The following is a 24,697-nucleotide window of genomic DNA, read 5'->3' on the forward strand; positions in this document are numbered from 1 at the left end:
GGGATTCCAGTTATGACGGAGAGCGGGTATTGAGGATGGGGGATATGTTCATAGAGGGGAGCTGTCAGAGTATGAGGGCGCTGGAGAAGTTTGGGTTGGCGAGGGGAAACAAATTCAGGTATATGCAGGTGCGGGACTTCCTTCGTAAACAGGTGTCAACCTTCCCACTCCTACCGCTAAGGGGGATTCAGGACAGGGTAGTTTCCAGAGGGTGGGTAGGAGAAGGGAGCGTCTCAGGCATTTATAAGGATCTGATGGGGTCAGAGGAGACGCAGACCGAGGCGATGAAGCGCAAGTGGGAGGAGCTGGGAGGAGAGAGGATGGTCTATGGGCAGACGCGTTGAGTAGAGTCAACACATCCGCAACATGTGCCAGGCTCAGCCTGATACAATTTAAGGTTGTTCACCGGGCTCACAGGACAGTGGCCTGGATGAGCAGATTCTTTGGGGTTGAGGACAGGTGCACAAAATGTGCGGGGAGGACCGGCGAACCATTTCCACATGTTTTGGACATGTCCAAAGCTTTGGGGATTTTGGCAGGGGTTTGCGGACGTCATGTCCACGGTGTTAAAAACAAGGGCGGCGCTGAGTCCAGAGGTGGCGATTTTCGGGGTGTCAGAAGACCTGGGAAACCAGGAGAGGCAGACGTTCTGGCCTTTGCTTCCCTGGAGACGGATACTATAGCATTGAGGGACTCAAAGCGCCCGAAGTCGACGACCTGGCAATCGGACCTGGCTAGCTTTCTCTGTTTGGAGAAAATCAAGTTCGCCTTGAGAGGGTCACTGTTAGGGTTCACCCGGAGATGGCAACCATTCGTCACCTTCTTTGCAGGAAGTTAATCGTCAGCAGACGTTTTTTGGGGGGGGGGGGGGGGGGAAGAAGAGAGAGAAAGAGAGAGAGAGTAGTTTAGATTAGAGTAGGGGGTCAATAGGGAGGGACTTGTACGAGAGGTAAATGCTTTTGCACTATATTTATGGTTTCATGTATAGTTTATTTGGTTGTTGTTAATATACCAAAAATACCTCAATAAAATGTTTATTAAAAAAAGGAATAGCAGAGCAAGCTTGAAGGGCTTAATTGCCGACTTCTACTTCCTATGTTCCTCAATATAAAGTCTGTTCTACAGTATTAATTTAGCAGTACAACTTGTTCTGCAAAGGCACGTGGCTTTGGACAAACACATAGGACATATTACTGAGCAATTTTTGTACAAGGACAGGGAAGAAAAGCAAACAACAACTACAGAGGAATGTATATAAAGAATGTCTGTTTTTAATTCTGCTTGGGGGTGGTACTACCACTGTACAGTCCTGATATTTAGTTGTTACTTTGCTTAGCAGCCAGTCTCTTGTCTCTCTCTTCAGCAATGGTGAGGCGAATACCCTTTCCACGAGGCAGAGAAACCCATGGCTTATTACCCTAAGAACAAAGAAATTTGGTTAAAGTGGTGGAAGTAAATACATAAAAATGGTATTTTTCTGCAACTTTAAAAAAAATATTTTTTTAATAAAAAGAGTAATCAATTATTTTTTATTCAATTAAGGGGCAATTTAACATGACCAATCCATCTATCCTGCACATCTTTTTGGTTGTGGTGGTGAGACCCAGGGAGAGAATGTGCAAACTCCACAAGGACAGTGACCCAGGACCGGGATTGAACCCGGGTCCTCAGTGCCGGGTGGCAGCTGTGTTAACCACTGCGCCACTCTTCTGCAGGTTTTGGCTCGATTATCAACAGCACAACGCCAATGGCAATTTGTTTCTAGGCACCTTTGTAACTTTCGCCATTTCTCTCTTCCCCCCCCCCCCCGCCCCCCGGGCCTGGAAAACCTCAACACTCAGTTGCATTACAACCAATCAGTCATGGAAACTTCTAATGGCACATTTTATAAATACAAATTCCTAACAAGTTGCTACATAGAAGATTGTTATGGTTTTTGATCAATCATACAGTGAACTTAATCTACTGTCACAATAGATGCTGAGAGTGGGAACAGATTCAATCTTCTGAGAAAGCTACTTTTACTTCACAGTAAGTCACTAACTTGTTCAAATCGTCATGTGCAGAATTTCCCAAAGAGGATGAACCAAAATGCAGCAGATAACTAGAAATGCAGCTCACCAATTAAACATTCAAAGAAAAGGTTTGCATTTTTATACAGCACCTTTCAGTCAAAGGACACCTCAAAGCACTTCACTGCCTGTGAATTTCATCTGAAGCATAATCATTGTGGTAATGTAGCAAGGGGGCAGTTGATTTGTTTTAGTGGCATTAGCAAGGAACAAATGAATTTTTTGTATAATCCCATGGAATTATTTAGTGTTTCCGCGCAGTGGAAATAGGAGATCAATGTAACACCTCATCCTAAAAAAGTCAGTAGTCACTGAATACTGTACTGGAGTGTCTAGGATCAAGTGTCTACAAAAGGCAATACACAACCTTCTAACTCAAGAGGCTGACACACAACTAAAGCTTTGCAATCCAGGCAAAACATGCATTTACATAGCACGTCTCAAAACATCATCAACTAAGTAATTATGAAGTATAGTCACTGCTATAATGTAGGAAACACAGTAGCCAATGTGTATTCAGTGACATGATAATGTCGGGATTACCTGCTTTTGTGATGTTGACTAAGGAATCTATCTTTGCATCAGTATTCACCAAAGAGAAGAAATTGGTAGATGTTGAGTCTGGAGAAGGGTGTGTAGATATCCTGGGTCACATTGAGTTCCAAAAAGACTAGGTGTGTTGGGTGTCTTAAAAAATATTACGGTAGATAAGTCCCCAGGGCCTGATGGGATCTACCCCAGAATACTGAAGGAGGCTGGAGAGGAAATTGCTGAGGCCTTGACAGAAATCTTTGGATCCTCACTCTTCAGGGGATGTCCCGGAGGACTGGAGAATAGCCAATGTTGTTCCTCTGTTTAAGAAGGGTAGCAAGGATAATCCCGGGAACTACAGGCCAGTGAGCCTTACTTCAGTGGTAGGGAAATTACTGGAGAGAATTCTTCGAGACAGGATCTACTCCCATTTGGAAGCAAATGGACGTATTAGTGAGAGGCAGCACGGTTTTGTGAAGGGAAGGTAGTGTCTCACTAACTCGATAGGAGTTTTTCGAGGGGGTCACTAAGATGATTGATGCAGGTAGGGCAGTGGATGTTGTCTATATGGACTTCAGTAAGGCCTTTGACAAGGTCCCTCATGGTAGACTAGTACAAAAGGTGAAGTCACACGGGATCAGGGGTGAGCTGGCAAGGTGGATACAGAACTGGCTAGGTCATAGAAGGCAGAGTAGCAGCAATGGAAGGATGCTTTTCTAATTGGAGGGCTGTGACCAGTGGTGTTCCACAGGGATCAGTGCTGGGACCGTTGCTCTTTGTAGTATATATAAATGATTTGGAGGAAAATGTAACTGGTCTGATTAGTAAGTTTGCAGACGACACAAAGGTTGGTGGAATTGCAGATAGCGATGAGGACTGTCAGAGGATACAGCAGGATTTAGATTGTTTGGAGACTTGGGCGGAGAGATGACAGATGGAGTTTAATCCGGACAAATGTGAGGTAATGCATTTTGGAAGGTCTAATGCAGGTAGGGAATATACAGTGAATGGTAGAACCCTCAAGAGTATTGAAAGTCAAAGAGATCTAGGAGTACAGGTCCACGGGTCATTGAAAGGGGCAACACAGGTGGTGAAGGTAGTCAAGAAGGCATACGGCATGCTTGCCTTCATTGGCCGGGGCATTGAGTATAAGAATTGGCAAGTCATGTTGCAGCTGTATAGAATCTTAGTTAGGCCACACTTGGCGTAGTGTTCAATTCTGGTCGCCACACTACCAGAAGGATGTGGAGGCTTTAGAGAGGGTGCAGAAGAGATTTACCAGAATGTTGCCTGGTATGGAGGGCATTAGCTATGAGGAGCGGTTGAATAAACTCGGTTTGTTCTCACTGGAACGAAGGAGGTTGAGGGGAGACCTGATAGAGGTATACAAAATTATGAGGGGCATAGACAGAGTGGATAGTCAGAGGCTTTTCCCCAGGGTAGAGGGGTCAATTACTAGGGGGCATAGGTTTAAGGTGAGAGGGGCAAGGTTTAGAGTAGATGTACGATGCAAGTTTTTTTACGCAGAGGGTAGTGGGTGCCTGGAACTCGCTACCAGAGGAGGTGGTGGAAGCAGGGACGATAGTGACATTTAAGGGGCATCTTGACAAATACATGAATAGGATGGGAATAGAGGGATACGGACCCAGGAAGTGTAGAAGATTGTAGTTTAGTCGGGCAGCATGGTCGGCACGGGCTTGGAGGGCCTGTTCCTGTGCTGTACATTTCTTTGTTCTTTGAATGAATAGTCAGGACACAGGAGATAATTTCCCAGCTTATCTTCAAATTGGTGCCATGGAATTTTCCATCCACCTTGAGGCTGATGGGACCGGGTTTAATGTTCTATCGAAAAGAGAGCGCCTCTGACAGGGCAGTGCTCTCTCACTTCTGCACTGGGGAGTCAAACCTTGATTTTAGTGCTCAATCCCAGGAATAGGAATCTTAGGATTCCTACTACTGAGCCATGGCTGAAAACACCAAAACAAATTCTGCATTGAACTGGTGAATATCTAGCAACTATATACAACTGTTTGATAAAGTATTATTTAGTTTTGCAAGTCAGTGTGCACACTCAAAGAATTAAGAGGTCCATAATCATGCTGCAGTTTCTGCCCTTCACCAAGAGCTATCTTGATAAAGCAGGACCATGTCTGATAACTGAAGCCACAATTGACTGGTCAACTACGTAAACAAAAAAAATGTTTCCAATGGCACCAGAATTCATACTTACTTTCCCAATAACAAAAATGTTGGAAAGCCTGGTAGCAAAGCTGTTACCATTAGCATCCTTTACATGAACGACATCAAAAGAGCCAGGGTGCCTCTCACGATTAGTGATCACTCCAATACGACCCAAGTTAGCACCTCCTATCACCATGCACAAGTTACCTGCAGGAGGACAACGAAACAGGTGACAACACATCAAGGGGATTTTAGGAATAATTATTATTTTTATTTATTAAGGGACATGGTCAACTCACCTACCCTGCACATCTTTAGGTTGTGGGGTGATACCCACACAGACACAGGGAGAATGTGCAAATTCCACACGGACAGTGACCTGGGTCTGGGATCAAACCCGGGTCCTCGGCGCTGAGGCAGCAGTGCTAACCATTGCACCACCGTGCTACGCCTATTTTAGGAGTAGTTCTTATGTATAGAACGTACCCAATAAAATTATTCACTCAGGTTTCTTTTTTAAATGCAAAATAGCCCAAGTAATGGCACACAACTTATTCCATCACAATATCAACAGTCTGTAAAAATTAATATTCCCTACATTCCAGTGCCCCCTAAAATGCTCCTAGACTATCATGGTCTCATTACATTTTAATTGGTATTAATTTCTCAATCTATTGTTAAAGGGAGTTGAAGATAAGCAAGCTAGGCTAGGGAAAGGAATCAAGTCAAGAGTCCATGTTCCTGATCTCTATTCAGTCCTCCAGTAATAAATCCATGCATGGGATCTGCAACCAAGGAATGATTTACGCTGTAATTTTCTTCTCTTCCAGCATGTAACAGAGGTTAAGATGCTGAAAAGCATCTGATGCACAGGGGACACATTTTTCTTTAGGAACCCCATCAGCTTAACCTCATATTTCTTTCACCCAATGCTGATCCAGGTTACTTTAAAATGCATGGACCATATGCAACAAAAACTCAGTTGTGGCTAGTTAGGTGAGCCAAATCACCATAATTTGTTGCTACTGATGGCTTGATTAAACAGCTTCTAATGGTAGAATTATTGCTGCAAAACCTATGTACAGAGTATAAAAACTGCATCTATTACACATTTCAGGTACCGTGAGAAATATAACACTATTCGTATGTAACCCTTTACTTAAAAATGATATTTTTTAAAATGATTCGGGTATTTAAAGTAACTTTACTTTCACTCTACATTTTCCCGTGCTTTGAAAACATTTTAAATTTGTAAACTCAGACTATCTGGAGCTTAGAATCCTACCCAGCTTCAACCAGAGAAAATTACACTGATCTTACCAGAAGATTTTGATTTTACTTTGTAAATTCTCTATCATTCTATATTGCTCTGTGCCATTGTTCTTCACTTAGGGCAGCATAGTTTTGTGAATGGGAGGTCGTGTCTCACTAACTTGAATCGGGTTGCATGAGGAAGTGACAAAGATGATCTGGGCATACAGGTCCACATCACTGAAAGTGTCAACAGGTGGATAAGGTAAGTCAAGAAGGCTTGCTTGACTTCAGTCAGGGCATGGAGTATAATAATTGGCACGTCATGCTGCAGTTGTACAGAACTTTAGTTAATAATAATCGCTTATTGTCACAAGTAGGCTTCAATGAAGTTACTGTGAAAAGCCCCTAGCCGCCACATTCCGGCACCTGTTCGGGGAGGCCGGTACGGGAATTGAACCCACACTGCATTGTTCTACATTACAAACCAGCTGTTTAGCCCACTGTGCCAGTTGGGGCACATTTGGAATATTGCATATAATTCTGGTCGCCACACTACCAGAAGTATGTTGATGCTTTGGAGAGGGTACAGAAAAGGTTTACCAGGGCGTTGCCCGGTCTGGAGGGTATTAGCTATCAGTAGAGGTTGGATAAACTCGGTTTTAATTGGAACGACGGAGGTTGAGGGGCAACCTGATTGAGAATTAAGAGTGGCATGGACAGTCAGACGGTTTTCCAGGGTGGAAAAGGCAATTTCCAGGGGACATAGGTTTACGATGCGAGGGGGGAAGTTTAGACAAGATGTGCAAGGCAAGTTTTTTTTAAATATAGAGTGTGGTGAGTGCCTGGAACACGCTGTCTGGGGAGGTGGGGGGAAGCAGATATGATAGCGCCATTTAAGAGGCATTTTGACAAATACATGAATAGGACGGGAAAAAAGGATATGGACCCCGGAAGCGCAGAAGGTTTACAGGCATCGTGATCGGCATAGAACTGGAGGGCCAGTTCCTGTGCTGTTCTTTGTACTGTCTATGCAGCCATTTGAAGCCAATTTCCATCTTAATACCCTTTCCCTAAATGGACAGAAGTACAGACTTGGAAGCATGTTGACCATAAATGCTTCATCACACCACAAAGATATTGCTCAATTTACAGTCACAACTCAGATACCAGTGTCAAATTTGATGAAGTCTGTGATCTTGCCAGTATCCAGATCGATCTGTACGGTATCGTTGACCTTAATCAGTGGGTCTGGGTAGCGAATGGTTCGGGCATCATGTGTAACCAGATGAGGGATTCCCTTGGTCCCCACTCGGATCTTCCTTACTTTACACAGCTTATACTGGAAAACAAATGAACATATTTGTTACTCTTCATAGACACGACACAATGGTTAGCACTGCTGCCTACAGTACCCGGGTTCGATCCCAGCGCTGGGTCACTGTCCTTGTGGAGTTTGCACATTCTCCCCATGTTTGTAGGGTAGGTGGATTGGCCACACAAAGTTTAAAAAATAAATAAATTTTAAAGTACCCAATTCATTTTTCCAATTAAAGGGCAATTTAGCGTGTTCAATCCACCTACCCTGCACATCTTTGGGCTGTGGGGGCGAAACCGACGCAAACACATGTTCGATCCCAGCTCTGGGTCACTGTCCGTGTGGAGTTTGCACATTCGCCCCATGTTTGCTTGGGTTTCGCCCGCACAACCCAAAAGATGTGCAGGGTAGGTGGATTGGCCACGCTAAATTGCCCCTTAATGGGGAAAAATGAATTGGGTACACTAAATTTTTTTTTTTTTTTTTAATAAATCTTGTTGAATCCAATTCACTCCTACTACCCAATACTATTTAACTACAAACTGACACTGTATCGTAAACAATCCATCCAATTTAGCAGGAGGAACTGACAACATAGTATTTCATTGCACAGTAGCACCTGTGGTCACTTGCAACTTTCCATAGCAAATGGCCAGCGTCTGTACTTTGACCGGGTCGACACAACCAAAGTCAGGTGCATCTAACCTGGTCGGCAATGGGACTGGAGGTTGAGTCTGGGTAGCATTTAAACAGATTCACACTGACAGAAATCCATTAGCACTAAAGTAATCTGTCCTCCAGAATTTAAATAGGAACGGTGCAAGAACATGACACCAATGAAATGGTACAACTTCCAGATTTAATATTCTGATTCATATATTTATTGCTTTACTTAAATTGAGGCTTTTTATCAAAAATCAAATCATTAATTAAAGTTGCGAGGTCCGTTACATATTACTTTACTTGCTCCAACATCACAATACCCAGGGGCAGCAGGGTTGCCTCACAGCACCCGGGTTACATTCCGGCCTTGGCTGACTGCGGGGAGTTTGCATGTTCTACACTTGTCTACGTGGGTTTCATCCAGGTGCTCAGACTTCCTCCCAGTCCAAAGATGTACAGGTTAGGAGGATTGGCCATGTTAAATTACCCCTCCACAAGGTTAGGTAGCATTATGGGGATAGGGCGGGGACATGCACCTCGGTGGGGTGCTCTTTCAGAGGATCGATGCAAACTCAATGGCGTCCTTCTCAACTGTAGGAATTCTATGATCTGCACATCCCAGTGAACTTGGCCAGCAAGTTATTTAAATGTTTATAAAGTCACCTTTAAAATCAGAATAATTTTAGCAGCAACAAACACATCTATCTGGTGGTAGAAACAGGCCAGTTACCATTCCCTCTACCTAATTACAGCAAAATGAAAAAATTGTGGAAAACACCCAAGGCTGAGGAACTGCATTATCCTGCCAATTTTTATATCAACACCTGGAATGATAATCATGATTTGGTTTAACCGGAGGAATTAAGAAAAGTGGCAGGGGTAAATTGACGACTCTGTGGCTTGGATCCAGAAAGGAAGAACTACCACCTATCTCAACAACAAATCCCATTTATATGGCCTGGGAAGAGGAAGCACAGATGGGTTATGTACAGAGATTTAATTTCTCTTATGAAGACTGAGTAGGATATTCCTTATGCTTTGCAGTTTAAATGTATGAGAGGTGATCTTACTGAAAGATGAACAGTTCTGAAAGGGCTTAAGAAGGTAGATTCTGAGAGGCCGTTTCATTTAAGGACAAAGGGTCAGCCATTTATTTAGGAGGAATCTCATCTCCGGATGCGACAAATATTTGGAGTTCTTTAGCTCAGAGAGTTATAGATGCTTCATTATTGAGGTTATTCAAGGCTAAGAATGCAGAGAACTTTGCATTCTGCAGGGTACAAAGGGACGATGGGGACATGATGAAAACAGCGATTGGGGTAATTATTAGCCTCATCAGTTAGATGATGAAGGGCTCAAGGGGTTTAATGCATGCTCCAATTTAATGGCACTAAAACAAAGCCAAAGGTGATAGATGTTGAAAATCTGACCAAAAAGTGTTGGAAATACCTGGATGCTGCCACCCAAATGATAATTTATTTATAGACCACACTTTGTGTACCAATACCATAAAGGAAATAAAAATACCATCTAGCTATTTCTAATCAGTCAGTGCAGTCTAATGGGAGTGCTGCAAAAGACTCAAAACACAATGCAGTCAGGAAAATTAATCTATTACAAACACTTCCATAAGCGTTATTCCAAAAGGCGCTAAGCCTTCACATTTGATGCCAATCTCATTGCAAACCAAGAATTGGGGCAGCAACATGGCGCAGTGGTTGGCACTGCTGCTTCAGGGCACCGAGGATCAGTGATTGATCCCAACCCCAGGTCACTGTCTGTGTGGAGTTTGCACGTTCTGCATGACCTGCGTAGGTCTTACCCCCACTCTCAGGAGCCTAAAGAAGCCAGCTAATGCTGACCATGCAGTTTTGTCAAAATATTCTCCCCTCCATTGCATAGGGCACAGACTCATGCCCATTATGCCAGTCATAACAAGTACACAAAGGCAGAAGCCGGTGAAGCAAGCTCTTCAAAAAGGGAAAGATCAACAGAAGTAAATATTGAAGCTGCTCTTGAGCACATCACTTCAGGTGCCAGGTGGAGTTGAAACAAGGGACATGCCCAAATGACTACTTAAATGGAAGAGCAACGAATGCTGGCATAAATTCCATGAAAGAACAAAAATAAGAGTCCATGATGAGGCAATTACCTTGGCCTCCTCAGCTGTAATTCGATGTACAGCAAAACGACCCTTGGTGTCATAGATCAGACGGAAGTGTTCACTCGTCTTATCAATGCTGATCACATCTGCAAATAATGAAATACATTGTGCACATATTCATAAATTAAGCACAACACATCATGCAACTAAAGTGCAAACACAAATGTTACCAAAATCAAAAAGCTGTCAACCAAACAACATAAGAACTAGAAGCAGGAGTAGGCCATCTGGCCCCTCGAGCCTGCTCCACCATTCAGAGATCATGGCTGATCTTTTGTGGACTCAGCTCCACTTTCCGGCCCGAACACCATAACCCTTAATCCCTTTATTCTTCAAAAAAAAATCTTTATCTTAAAAACATTTACTGAAGGAGCCTCTACTGCTTCACTGGGCAAGGAATTCCATAGATTCACAACCCTTTGGGTGAAGAAGTTCCTCCTAAAATCAGTCCTAAATCTACTTTCCCTTATTTTGAGGCTATGCCCCCTAGTTCTGCTTTCACCCGCCAGTGGAAACAACCTGCCCGCATCTATCCTATCTATTCCGTTCATAATTTTATATGTTACTATAAGATCCCCCCTCATCCTTCGAAATTCCAACGAGTGCAGTCCCAGTCTACTCAACCTCTCCTCGTAATCCAACCCCTTCAGCTCTGGGATTAACCTAGTTAATCTCCTCTGCACATCCTCCAGTGCCAGTACGTCCTTTCTCAAGTAAGGAGACCAAAACTGAACACAATACTCCAGGTGTGGCCTCACTAACACCTTATACAATTGCAGCATAACCTCCCTAGTCTTAAACTCCATCCCTCTAGCAATGAAGGACAAAATTCCATTCGCCTTCTTAATCACCTGTTGCACCTGTAAACCAACTTTTGCGACTCATGCACTAGCACACCCAGGTCTCTCTGCACAGCAGCATGTTTTAATATTTTATTTAAATAATAATCCCTTTTGCTGTTATTCCTACCAAAATGGATAAGTCATTCTTTGTGACATTACAGTAGCTACAACATCTGGCAGTCTACAAAGAGGCAGCACAAGAAAATGCAATTCTCTGGGTAAAGCTTCTAATTCCCACCACACACATTCCATTCCCTTCAGGCCATCCTCTCTTCTCCACTATTATATTTGAACAGATTCAACCAAGTACCCTTTTTTCTTGGGATATGAATAGAACTGGCAGGGTAAGCCTCGTGTTACCCATCCCTCGAAAAATTGAACCACTGCTGGCCATTTGGCATAGGTACATACACAGTACTGTTAGGGAGGGAGGTCTAGGTTTTTAGTCCAGTGACCAAAAATAGTTTCAGGTCAGGATGCTGTGATAGCTTAGAGGAAACCTTTCCAAACACACCCAATTTGACATCAGGAATTGTATGTCTACTTTTCAAAGCAATAGCGCAGGATTGTCTCCATTTTGTTTGAGAAGAGAATGAAATCAATCTGCTGAAACCAATATTCAATCCAGACAACGCATGCGAGGGATAAGGATCTTCAAACGCCCTTTAGAGGACTGCCATAATTACCCATGAATCCAGTTGGGTAGGTGATATCTGTACGGACTTTGCCATCAATTTTGATGAATCTCTGCATACAGATCTTCTTTACCTCATCACCAGTCAGCGCATACTTCAGGCGATTTCGGAGGAAAATGATGAGCGGGAGGCACTCTCGGAGCTTGTGGGGACCAGTAGATGGACGGGGAGCCTAATAAAGCAAATCAGGTTATACACACTGTATGCGACGTACCAAATTCCTGAACACTCATCTGGACAGTACATTCAGTTGGAAGATGTTTTCTAACTGGAATATTCTCAGTAACTCTCATTCTAGCATAAAGTTGCAACACCTGCTTCCTTTTTACCTGAAGCCACATTACTCTCATGGCATTTTTCTCTCTCATCTTCCTTCCTTGTGACAAGCCAGAGAAACAAGTCCACAAACTAGTTTAATATTTCTGCCAAACCCCAGGTGTCAAACTACATCCATTTGGGTTGTACTTAGATCTTCTGGGCAACCAAGCAGGACACCCCAAAGACTTAACAGGCTGAGAACAGCAGGTGACAAACTATGACAGCACGGTAGCATTGTGGATAGCACAATTGCTTCACAGCTCCAGGGTCCCAGGTTCGATTCCGGCTTGGGTCACTGTCTGTGTGGAGTCTGCACATCCTCCCCGTGTGTGCGTGGGTTTCCTCCGGGTGCTCCGGTTTCCTCCCACAGTCCAAAGATGTGCAGGTTAGGTGGATTGGCCATGATAAATTGCCCTTCGTGTCCAAAATTGCCCTTAGGGTTGGGTGGGGTTACTGGGTTATGGGGATAGGGTGGAGGTGTGGACCTTGGGTAGGGTGCTCTTTCCAAGAGCCGGTGCAGACTTGATGGGCCGAATGGCCTCCTTCTGCACTGTAAATTCTATGAATGACAGCGCCTTTAAAAAGCAAAGTAGGATTACAGAGCAAATCATTCAGCAACTGCAGCCTCTAACATTTATTTTTTTTATTATCGCCAACCTTGATGCACGCAGAGCAACTCATTTTTAAATGCACATTGAAGAAAAGATATTGCCAAATTCATTGGAGTAAAAGGCTCTTGTGAACTCATCACTCAATCTGTAAACTGACTAGAGTACAAGCTGACTGTTTAAAAAATGTACAATATTTCAAACTGGAATAAAAAGTTAAACAGCATTAACCTTAACTGGAATAAAAAGTTGAAAGGCATCAACCGTACCAGCTAAACAGTTATTTAGACATAAAATATACTAGGATTCGTGACAACAGGTTGCCAGGCTGGACTGCAAAACTCTCCATTCAGCACAACACAAAGTTGCTGTTGCCCCAATGGGGCTATTCACCCACAGTATCGGGGCAAATCAAATATCAATATTTCCTCCGATGTTGGGGAGATACTTACAAATACCCCGGTCAGTTTATCCAGCATCCAATGTCGGGGAGCCGCCAGGCGCTTCAGGTGCTTCTTTGGACCTCGGGCCTGTGTGAAGAGGAAAGTGTTTAGTTTGTAGGTGCGACTCTCAATCCTCCGGTGTCCAGATCCGCGGGGCGGCGGCGGCAGCAGCAGCAGCAGCAGCAGCAGGAGCAGGAGCAGGAGCAGGAGCTCCCCCCCCCCCCCCCTGCCCCGAGTCCGACTCTCTCGCCTAACCCAGGGCGGGGTGAGGAGAGAAAGATTATTTATAAACCCGAAACCTAACCGCCAGTCCCGGGCTGAAGCTGCAAATCCAGGCCGCTGATGGGCCACGGTCTAGTCCTGGGCCTACATCGCCCGGCAGCGAAAGGAGACAAGGGGCAGCAAACGTTAACTGACTGAATCAGCGCCAACCCCGCTGTAATAAGGTGGAGGGGAGGTGAGCCAGGTTGGCTCCCCGGGAGTCGAGCGCTCTCTCTCGGTCTCCCCCTCCCTCCGAGTCCCCGGGACGGCAAATGACCGCCGCTCTCCGCCCAGCACTCGCTCGGTGGCCCCGCCGCACTATGTGTTAGAATATCCAGCAAGCTGCCGTTCGCTTCGCGCAAATTGTCCCGGAGCCTGATTCCCCGGCCGTTTATAAACGGACGGCGGTGAGGTTAATCGCGTTTGCCCGCTTTACGAAGTGGATGTTGTCGGATTCGCCCCGCGCTCTCTTCGCCGCCAACTCTCACCATTTCTGTAGCTGCAGGAAAAAGGAGCGTTCCCCACAATGCAGCGCGCCTCCAGGCCGCGGTGCGCCTGCGCACTGTGCCCCTCGACAAGTCAGCAACTGGTCAGGTCCAGTGTCAGCAGCACAATGGTCAGTTGATAGGACAGACTGTGGGTCTACCTCTTTTTCAGCCATACACTATCTTACATTAGAGTTTCCAACTCTCCCAGGAATTAAAGATTAGCCCCCTGGCGTGATCAGCAAGAAAAATTAAAGGAGCTTTATAAAAAAACTTTTCATTTATTGTCTACAAAAATATATGATGTGGAGATGCCAGCGGTGGACTGGGGTGAGCACAGTAAGAAGTTTTACAACACCAGGTTAAAGTCCCACAGGTTTGTTTCGATGTCACTAGCTTTTGGAGCGCAGCTCCTTCCTCAGGTGAATGAAGAGGTCTGTTCCAGAAACATATGTATGGACAGATTCAAAGATGCCAGACAATGCTTGGAATGCGAGCATTAGCAGATGATTAAATCTTTACAGATCCAGAGATGGGGTAACCCCAGGTTAAAGAGGTGTGAATTGTCTCAAGCCAGGACAGTTGGTAGGATTTTGCAGGCCAGATGGTGGGGGATGAATGTAATGCGACATGAATCCAAGGTCCCGGTTGAGGCCGCACTTATGTGTACGGAACTTAGCTATAAGCATCTGCTCAGCGATTCTGCGTTGTCGAGCGTCCTGAAGGCCGCCTTGGAGAACGCTAAGCCGGAGATCAGAGGCTGAATGCCCTTGACTGCTGAAGTGTTCTCCGACTGGACGGGAACATTCCTGCCTGGTGATTATCGCGCGATGTCCGTTCATTCGTTATCGCAGCGTTTGCATGGTCTCGCCAATGTACCACGCTTCGGGACATCCTTTCCTGCAGCGTATGAGGTAGACAACGTTGGCCGAGTCGCACGAGTATGTACCGCGTACCTGGTGGGTGGTGTTCTCACGTGTAATGGTGGTATCCATGTCGATGATCTGGCACGTCTTGCAGAGATTGCCATGGCAGGGTTGTGTGGTGTCGTGGTCACTGTTCTGAAGGCTGGGTAGTTTGCTGCAAACAATGGTTTGTTTGAGGTTGCGCGGTTGTTTGAAGGCAAGTAGTGGGTGTGTGGGGATGACCTTGGCAAGATGTTCATCTTCATCGATGACGTGTTGAAGGCTGTGAAGAAGATGTCGTAGTTTCTCCGCTCTGGGAAAGTACTGGACGACAAAGGGTATTCTGTCGGTTGTGTCCCATGTTTGTCTTCTGAGGAGGTCTTTTTTGCTGTGGCGCGTTGGAACTGTCGATCGATGAGTCGAGCGCCATATCCCGTTCGTACGAGGGCATCTTTCAACGTCTGTAGATGTCTGTTACGCTCCTCTTCGTCTGAGCAGATCCTGTGTATACGGAGAGCTTGTCCATAGGGGATGGCTTCTTTAATGTGTTTAGGGTGGAAGCTGGAGAAGTGTAGTATCGTGAGGTTATCCGTGGGTTTGCGGTGAAGCGAAGTGCTGAGGTGACCGTCCTTGATGGAGACGAGTGTGTCCAAGAATGCAACTGATTTTGGAGAGTAGTCCATGGTGAGTCTGATGGTTGGATGGATCTTATTGATGTCACCGTGTAGTCGTTTCAGTGATTCTTCGCCGTGGGTCCAAAGGAAAAAAATGTCATCGATGTATCTGGTGTATAACGTCGGTTGAAGGTCCTGTGCGGTGAGTAGGTCTTGTTCAAACTTGTACATGAAGATGTTGGCGTATTGGGGTGCGAATTTGGTCTCCATGGCTGTTCCGTGCGTCTGGATGAAGAACTTGTTCTCGAAGGTGAAGACGTTGCGATCCAGAATGAAGCGGGTGAGTTGCAGAATTGAGTCTGGAGATTGGTAGTTGTCAGTGTTGAGTACTGAGGCTGTTGCAGCAATGCCGTCGTCATGGGGGATGCTGGTGTAGAGTGCCGAGACGTCCATTGTGATGAGGAATGTTCCTGGTTCAACTGGTCCATGGGTGCTGAGTTTCTGTAGGAAGTCCGTCGTGTCGCGACAGAAGCTGGGCGTACCTTGTACGATGGGTTTCAAGATGCCCTCGATGTAGCCAGAGAGGTTCTCACACAGGTCCCATTGCCAAAAATATGGGCGAAGGAAGCTGTTTTTTTATTATACGTTTAGAGTACTCAATTATTTTTTTTCCAATTAAAGGGCAATTTCACGTGGCCAATCCACCTACCCTTCACATTTTTGGGTTGTGGGGGTGAAACCCACCTAGACATGGGGAGAATGTGCAAATTTCACATGAACAATGACCCAGGGCCGGGATTCGAACCTGGGTCCTCAGCACTGCAGTCCCGGTGCTAACCAATGCACCACATGGAGGAAGCTGTTGCAATGTGTTTTTTTAAAATTCGTTCATAGGATGTGGGTGTCGCCGGCTGTGCCAGCATTTATTGCTCATCCCTAATTGCCCTTAAGGGGCAGTTAAGAGTCAACCACATTGCTGTGGGTCTGGAGTGGGCCAGACCAGGTAAGGATTACTCGTCCGGTGACAATACTACTAGACAGCACCTCCAATAATCCATGTGTAAGGATTATGGAATAACTCTAACAGAATTGGAAATCCTACTTTATATGGCAGTACATCCCCTACTGCTCACCCTTCTTGAGAAGAACTTCCTCATTTCTATTCAAAATTTGTCTTTTCCAGTTTTGAACTTGTGCTTCAACTCCGCAGCTTGTGTCTTTTGTCATTGACAGGTCTGATCCCGGTTGCGGTGTTTTTTTTAGGAGGAGCTTGAGGGTCCAAAGAGGAAGCACTCCTGCTTCATCTGGTCCAAAGGTTGTGCTGCAAAGGCACTGATCTTGTCTTTCAGCTTTCCTTCCCTCTACTCAACTGCTGGGATTCTCAAGGCCTGGGAAACCCGGCTGCACACTGCAAGATAAGCAACACAGGTTGAACAAGGCAGCCGACCTCAATAGGACAAATAAAGGCCTAGCCCATCTAATGGGACCAGGTTAGCTGTATGCCCCTTGCCCTGTATCCAACACCAATGGTATCCTGCTACAGACAAAATGCCTAGAACACATTGTTCCATCAGAGGGACCGATACAAGACCTCATGGCAACACCCTCCCTCTAAGCACTGGCACCTGTTTGACTCTGTCATCATCCGAGCAAGGGACCACAAAGACATGCATTTTACCTGCGCCGTGACAGGAGCCAACAACTGCTGGATGGACCATCATCTAATCCACTCTGTGATCAACATCAATGTAGCCCCAAAGCAACAATGGCAACTGAAACAATGCCACAGGAAAACAGATGCAGAGGCACTCAAAGACCCTGATAAGAGAGTCTCTTCAGCGCCTCACCGCCAACTCCCGGTGACCCAGAGATGGAGAGTGTCCACAGCGCCTCACCTGCCCTCAAGACCGTCATAATCAGCACCTGCGAAGAGACACTTGGGTAACACCAAGGAAACACCAAGACTGGTTTGAATAGAACGATCAGGAGATCCAGGAACTGATAAGCTGATGAACCTGAAACAGCAACACAACTCGGGAGAAAGAAAGCAGCTCTACAGATAGCTGATGACTGAGGTCCAGCAAAAAACCTGGGATCTAAAGAACAGATGGTGGATAGAAAAAGTGCAGGAGAACCAGCCAGGACGTTCGAGGTATCTTTAGCACAGTCGAGTACCCAATTATTTTCTTTTTCAATTGGGGCAATTTAGCGTGGCCAATCAACCTACCCTGCACATCTTTGGGTTGTGGGGGTGAAACCCACGCAGACACGGGGAGAATGTGCAAACTCCGCACGGACAGTGACCCAGGGCTGGGATTCGATCCTGGGTCCTAGGCGCCTTAGGCAGGAAATCTTTAGCACAGTCAAGTCAGTCTCTGGCCCAAGTACCCAAGGTCTCATCCCACTGCTGGCTAAGAACAGAATGGAAGTCAGCACCCATTGGAAAGAGCACTTTGAAGACCTCCTTAACAGAGACTCTGTCTTTAATGCGAATGTCCTCAACTCCACCCCACAGCATGCTACCCACCACCATCTCAGCACAACCCCAACACGCCACAAGGTAGAAAAGGCATCTGACAGCTAAAGAGCAATAAGGCACCAACAGCAGATGGAATTCTCGCTGAAGCACTAAAACATGGCGGAGAAGCACGAATAGTACAAACACATTTACCTAATTTCCATTATCTTGAAGGAGGAGAACATGCCAGGAGATCTCAGAGATGCCGAAGTCATGATCATCTTTAAGAAAGGAGATAAGTCTGACTGCAGTAACTACAGAGAAATTTCCTTGCCGTTGGCCACAGGGAAGTTCATCGCAAGTCTTCCTTAATTGCCTTCTCCCTGTTGGTGAAAAGCTTCTTCCAGAATCACAATGCAGATTCCACGCACTAAGGGGCATGACAGACATGATCTTCATCATGTGACATCTACAAGAGAAATGCAGGGAACACAACAATCTTATACATGGCCTTCTTTGATCTCACAAAGGAGTTCAACACCGTGAGGGATTATGGAGCGTCCTCCTCCGTTTCGACTGCCCCCAAAGATCTGTCACCACCCTCCACCTGTTCCATGATGACATGCAAGCCGTGATCCTTTTTTAAAATAAATTTAGAGTACCCAATTATTTTTTTCCAATTAAGGGCCAATTTAGCATGGCCAATGCACCTACCCTGCACATCTTTGGGTTGTGGGGCGAAACCCACACAAACATGAGGAGAACGTGCAAACTCCACACGGACAGTGGCCCAGAGCTGGATCGAACCTGGGACCTCGGCACCATGAGGCAGCAATGCAAACCACTACGGCACCGTGCTGCCCGCAAGCTGTGATACTGACCATTGGTTCAACCACAGACCCAATTCTCATTCAAACTCGGATCAAACAAGGCTATGTCATCGCACTGACGTACTTCTCAACCTTCCTTTTTGCAATGCTTCATCTTTTTTTTTTAAATATAGAGTACCCAATCAATGTTTTCCAATTAAGGGGCAAGTGGTGCTAACCACTGCACCACTGTGCTGCCTGCAATGCGCCATCTTACCCTCAGCAAGCTCTGCTGGAGTGGAGCTGAACTACAGAACTAACGGGAATCTGTCATTGAACTACAATATGCAAACAATGCTTGCATCTGCGCATACTCAGAGGCTGAATGCAAGCAATCATCACACTTTCACTGAGGTGTACGAGAGCATGGGCCTTATACTGAACATCTGTAAGACAAAGGTCCTCTACGAACCTGTCTCCGCCACACAGTATTATGTCACGGTTATCAAAATTCACAATAAGGCCTTGGACAACATGGATCATTCTTCATACCTAGGCAGCCTACTGTTAACAGTGCAGACATTAACAATTAGGTTCAACACCACCTTGAATGTGCCAGTCTAGCCTTCGGTCACCTGAGGAAGAGAGTATTTGAAGACCAGGAACTTAGATCTGGCACCAAGCTCACTGTCTACGGAGCAGTAGTTATCCTTGCCCTCCTATGCAGCTCTGAGAGTATATACAGCAGGCACCTCAAAACCCTGGAGAAGTACCACCAGCACTGCCTCCGTATGATCCTGCAAATACATTGACAGGATAAGCTCACCAACATCAGTATTCTCATTCAGGCCAACATCCCAGCATTGAAGCATTGAGCCCCCTTTGATTAACTCTGCTGGGCGGAAACATCGTCCGCATGCCTAACGCGAGATTCCCGGAACAAGCACTCTACTTAGAGCTTCGAAACAGCAAGTGAGACCCAGGAGGGCAGAGGAAATGCTTCAAGGCCACTCTCAAACATTCATGAGCTCCAGAAAGGGACGGGGTGAATGTCTTAGCCTTCGCCTCGCTGGTGGCGAGGAGGCGGATTCTATTGGGGGTAGAGGTCAGTGCCTCAGTATGGCTGGGAGACAATGGAGTTTCTGAGCCTAGAGAAGGCTAAATTTAGCATAAGAAGGGGCGGCACAGTGGCACAATGTTTAGCACTGCTGCTTCACAGCGCCAAGGACCCGGTTCAATCCCAGCCCCAGGTCACTGTCCATGTGGAATTTACACATTCTCCCTGTGTCTACGTGGGTCTCACCCCCACAACCCAAAGATGTGCAGGGTAGGTGGATTGGTCACTCAAAATTACCCCTTAATTGGGAAAAAAATGAATTGGATACTTTAAATTTATAAATAAATAATAACTTTTGGGCGAGAGATGGATATATTTTTGTCAGTCAGTGCTATTGTAGGGTTTGTGGTATGTAATGGGCTATTAGTGTATGATTTTTGGCACCATCATAAATTGTTTTTTCAAGACCAGTACCCTATGTCTCTAAAGGCATTGGAAGATATTGAGTGGGGAGATTAATTAAATACATTAGTGGTGAATTAGTCTTCTGCTGATTATCTTTAAAAAATAGGGAAGACATTTCCCAATACTCTTTATGATCTGGGCCATAGGTTTTTATATTTTTATACTTACTCCCCTGCCCACCCAGAAGTTAGCAGTATTAATAATTGTGGAGGACGATTGCCACAGGTTGCACAATAATAATAATCACTTATTATCACAAGTAGGCTTCAATGAAGCCCCGAGTCACCACATTATTTTCAGTCTTAAAAGGGGAGGCTGGTACAGGAATTGAATCTGCGCTGCTGGCCTTGTTCTGCATTACAAGTCAGCTGTTTAGCCCACTGTGCTAAACCAGACCCTCATTTGCACAATTGAGGTCTTTGGTCCAAATTGTATGTACTATTACTTACTCGTAAATACTATCATTTGTGTAAAATATTTAATTTGAAGTAATGTATAGAATTTACCTTTTCTACATCTCTTTTTTTTAAAAATATATTTCATTCAAGATTTTTGGCCAAACATAACAGTACATAGTGTTTCTTTTACACAACAATAAAGCAATATAAATAACAGTGGCCAGTTTTAAACAAATAAATAAATAATATATAAACAAAAACAAGAACAAAACTGAATGGCAACTGCCTTGTCCAAAATAAATACTCTCCAAAAATACAATCCAATATAGAATTACCTATAACAAATACCTATACATATTATACATATACAATAACATCTCTAAGAATCCGTCCGATTCCTCCCCCCCCCTCCCCCCTCCCCCCTGGGTTGCTGCTGTTGTCTACTTCTTTTCCATTCCCTCTATCTTTCTGTGAGGTAATCGACGAACGGTTGCCACCGCCTGGTGAACCCCTGAGCCGAACCCCTTAACACGAACTTAATCCGTTCTAACTTTATAAACCCTGCCATGTCATTTATCCAGGTCTCCACACCCGGGGGTTTGGCTTCCTTCCGCATTAACAATATCCTGCGCCGGGCTACTAGGGACGCAAAGGCCAACACGTCAGCCTCTCTCGCCTCCTGCATTCCCGGCTCTTCTGCAACCCCAAATATAGCCAACCCCCAGCTTGGTCCGACCCGGACCCCCACCACCTTCGAAAGCACCTTTGCCATCCCCACCCAGAACCCCTGTAGCACCGGGCATGACCAGAACATGTGGGTGTGATTCGCTGGGCCTCACGAGCATCTCGCACACCTAGCCTCTACCCCCAAAAATTTACTAAGCCGTGCTCCAGTCATATGCGCCCTGTGTAACACCTTGAATTGTATCAGGCTTAGCCTGGCACACGAGGACGATGAGTTTACCCTACGTAGGGCATCAGCCCACAGCCCCTCCTCAATCTCCTCCCCCAGTTCTTCTTCCCATTTCCCTTTCAGCTCATCTACCATGATCTCCCCCTCGTCCCTCATTTCCCTGTATATGTCCGACACCTTACCTTCCCCCACCCATGTCTCTGAGATCACTCTATCCTGCACCTCCTGCGTCGGGAGCTGCGGGAATTCCCTCACCTGTTGCCTCGCAAAAGCCCTCAATTGCATGTACCGAAATGCATTCCCTTGGGGCAACCCATATTTTTCCGTCAGCGCTCCCAGACTCGCAAACGTCTTTTCTACATCTCTATAGAAGTACCTTATTGTCCTCTTTTAAGACTGAAAATCCCCATTTTTTGTCATTCTTTCCTCACGGATATCTTTTCTGATTCTGGTAATCTGTCTTGCCGTGGTTCATGGCAGTATTTCCACGGTTTGAACGTAACCCTTATATCCTGATCTGGATACGATAATCAACATATAATCTGATCAGACCAATGTCCCAGCCAAGCATGACTCTGTTGTTGCTTTTCTCCTTTCCACATAATTAACCAGAGGAGTCTCAGGTACAGAATGATCATTTATTGACCAACGCGTTGGGAGAGCCCAGCTTTAGAGATAGACCTCTGGAGCTGACTCTGCCAACGTACAGAATCAGGTGACATTTATACAGAATATGGTTATCAAGGTTATGTATGTGAGGATATTGTTTACATTAGATCATGTCTGCTTTAAATTTTACATTAAGTTATATGCACCCAGAGTGTTATCTACTCTTATCTACCCTTCAGTTTTCTATGGATCCCTCCCTAACTTCCCATTTGGTGCCAGACCCGTTAGATGTGTCTGGTCCTTAGGTCGAGTTGGAAAAACACGTTTGTTAATTTTTTATGTTGGGGCAGCACAGCGGCGCAGTGGTTAGCACTGCTGCCTCATGGTGCCGAGGACCGGGTTTGATCCCGATCGCGGGTCATTGACCATGTGTCATTTGCACATTCTTCCTGTGTCTGCATGGGTTTCACCGTCACAATCCAAAGATGTGCAGGGTAGGTAGATTGGCCACGCAAAATTGCCCCTTAATCGGAAAAAAAAGAATTGGGTATCCTAAATTTATAATGTACTCCACTATATAGATTCAAAATCCTTTAGAATAAGTGCTAACTGTCCTAATAGATTATTGTTAATAATTCCTAATCATTTGTCTTCTGCAACATCTCTAACATATACTCTGCTATAGTTCAGCACTTTAGCATGAACATTCGGCACAGATAAATCGTTGAAAGATAGAAATCTTCGCTCAAATAGAAGAAAGAGGAATTTCTGGTGAATGCATGAAGCATTAGCAAACGAGAATCTCATGGTGCCATTTTAAGGCCTGGGTGAAATAATACAACATCATAGAAAAGCTTTTGCGCTGTAACTGCCAGTGTAACTGTTAGAAACAGTGCAAGTAAAGATTTTCTATCCAGCTATTTATAATGTACCCTATCTTCTTCTTCATTACTTAGGTTTTTCCAAGCTAACCCCAGCCTTCTCCCACAGCTTGCAAAGTACATCACTTTTGAGTCAGAAAATGGGAAGCGCATGCACGTCACTCATCCTCCAATGTTGTCTATTGACAGCACATAGCTGTCGGTTCCACCTGAGAGTTCGCAGAGTGAGGCTTCATGGATATCAACTAACGCCCTACCATTCTAGGACAGAATTATTTGGAGTTCCAATGCGCTGCACCAACGTTTTCCAAATTTATTCCATGTGAATTGGCATTTTAAATGCATCAAGATACAGGCATTATCATTAAAGTTCGAATTTATGTTGCATATCAATAAGTGAGAAACGCCTAGATAATACACTTCAAAGTATTTGCCAGATAAGTGAAACAAAAGAGGAGGCACAGAGTGGCAAGAGAGAGAGAGGGATAAGAAGACAAAAATACAGGACACAGAATGATGAGAGTGAGGAGAAAAAGAATAGATTAAAAGATAACATTTAGATATAGGACAGGATTTAAAATTTTGGGTCAGGACCACCACCATTGGGGTCAAATGCAGATCCTGATCCATTCCACGTCAGGAATAGTCACCTGACAATGATTTGGTCTTGTTTATTCAATTACTTTTGTTTTTTTATTCATTTACGGGATATGGGCGTCACTGGTTAGGCCAGCATTTTCTGTGTTGTCAATTAGTGGACAGAGCAATGGCTCGCTGTCCATTTAAAGACAGTGGGTGGTCTCTTGAAGTTGGAGGCCCTCCAGCATGTGTGGTATTATCATAACTGTCAGTACTGCAGTCAGTGCTGCAAGGGTTAATGAAGTGTTGGGAGTAGCCACTAGAGGGAGCAACTGTTACATCTATATAAGGCAGTAATGCTAAGCCTTGTGGGAGAGTATGTGCAGGGGTTAGCTAGTGAGAGTCAGAAGCACAGATAGTATAAGTGAGTACAGATCATATTTAAACCAGTAGTGAGATTAGCTGTAGATGAGTGTAGTTTAGATGTTATTAATCAACTGTGTATTCTTTAGGAGTATGTGTCGAATCCAAGTTAGCAGTGTTCAAGTTTGTTTTAGTTCAAGCTATTTTGTGGGCTCTGTGAACACTACGCCAACTATCCTGAAATAAGCACCTCAAAGTACACCACAGCATGGAAGGAACTGCAGAATACTGTTGCGGGTAAGGAAGATAGAGGGCTCCTCTATCATGAGCACCAGCCCCCACTGCCCTCCATCAGTAACTTTAAAAAATCTGACATAAAATAAAAAATGACCAGGGCTGCTGGGCCCTGTAGTGGAGAGGGAACCTGTGGCCGCAGCTGTGGCCAGGTAGGTGGGGAAGGTCCTCACTGTCTTCCTTGAAGCACTGCCCCCATTGGCCTGCTACAGGAGTCTGCCTCTGGGCAGCTGCCATGTTTTTACAGTAATTTCATTGCATTGTAAATGTAAGCCTACTTGTGACAATAAAGATTATTTAAAAAAATTAATATGTTGCCAATTATGTGGAGGAACCCATTGAAAAGTTCAGTCGGCCTCTGATCCAAGGCCTTAAATGACCTTTCAATTACCTAAATTGGCTACCTGCTGCTTGTGGGCGGGTAGCGTTCCACAGCTGATCTGGCCTTATCCAAAATGGCTCCTGGGCGACGCCATGAAATAATGTGCCCATGCACCTCGGTTCCCACCCCAATAGCAGG

The 24,697-nt window shown here is 45.1% G+C and overlaps 1 protein-coding gene across 1 annotated transcript; it reads right to left on the bottom strand.

Annotated features, from left to right (window-relative positions):
• Positions 1-1,249: 1,249 nt before the first annotated feature.
• Positions 1,250-13,906, bottom strand: rps4x (ribosomal protein S4 X-linked). The gene is made up of 7 exons (XM_072505230.1): positions 13,836-13,906; positions 13,096-13,173; positions 11,709-11,889; positions 10,169-10,266; positions 7,206-7,377; positions 4,834-4,991; positions 1,250-1,418 (listed from the first exon to the last, which is right to left on the bottom strand). The coding sequence occupies exons 1-7, from the start codon at positions 13,836-13,838 to the stop codon at positions 1,317-1,319; spliced, it is 792 nt and encodes a 263-aa protein (XP_072361331.1). The 5' UTR covers positions 13,839-13,906; the 3' UTR covers positions 1,250-1,316.
• Between the last annotated feature and the right edge of the window lie 10,791 nt (positions 13,907-24,697).

This window comes from Scyliorhinus torazame, chromosome 5 (assembly GCF_047496885.1).
Source record: "Scyliorhinus torazame isolate Kashiwa2021f chromosome 5, sScyTor2.1, whole genome shotgun sequence".
Lineage (NCBI taxonomy): Eukaryota > Metazoa > Chordata > Chondrichthyes > Carcharhiniformes > Scyliorhinidae > Scyliorhinus > Scyliorhinus torazame.

Excerpts from the sequence above, each read along its gene's own strand:
- rps4x (XM_072505230.1), bottom strand. Across the intron at positions 11,890-13,095 it reads ATAAACTGACCGGGGTATTT|GCTCCCCGTCCATCTACTGG; the intron begins GTAAGTATCTCC and ends TTGCTTTATTAG. Across the intron at positions 4,992-7,205 it reads CTTCATCAAATTTGACACTG|GTAACTTGTGCATGGTGATA; the intron begins GTATCTGAGTTG and ends GTCCTCCTGCAG.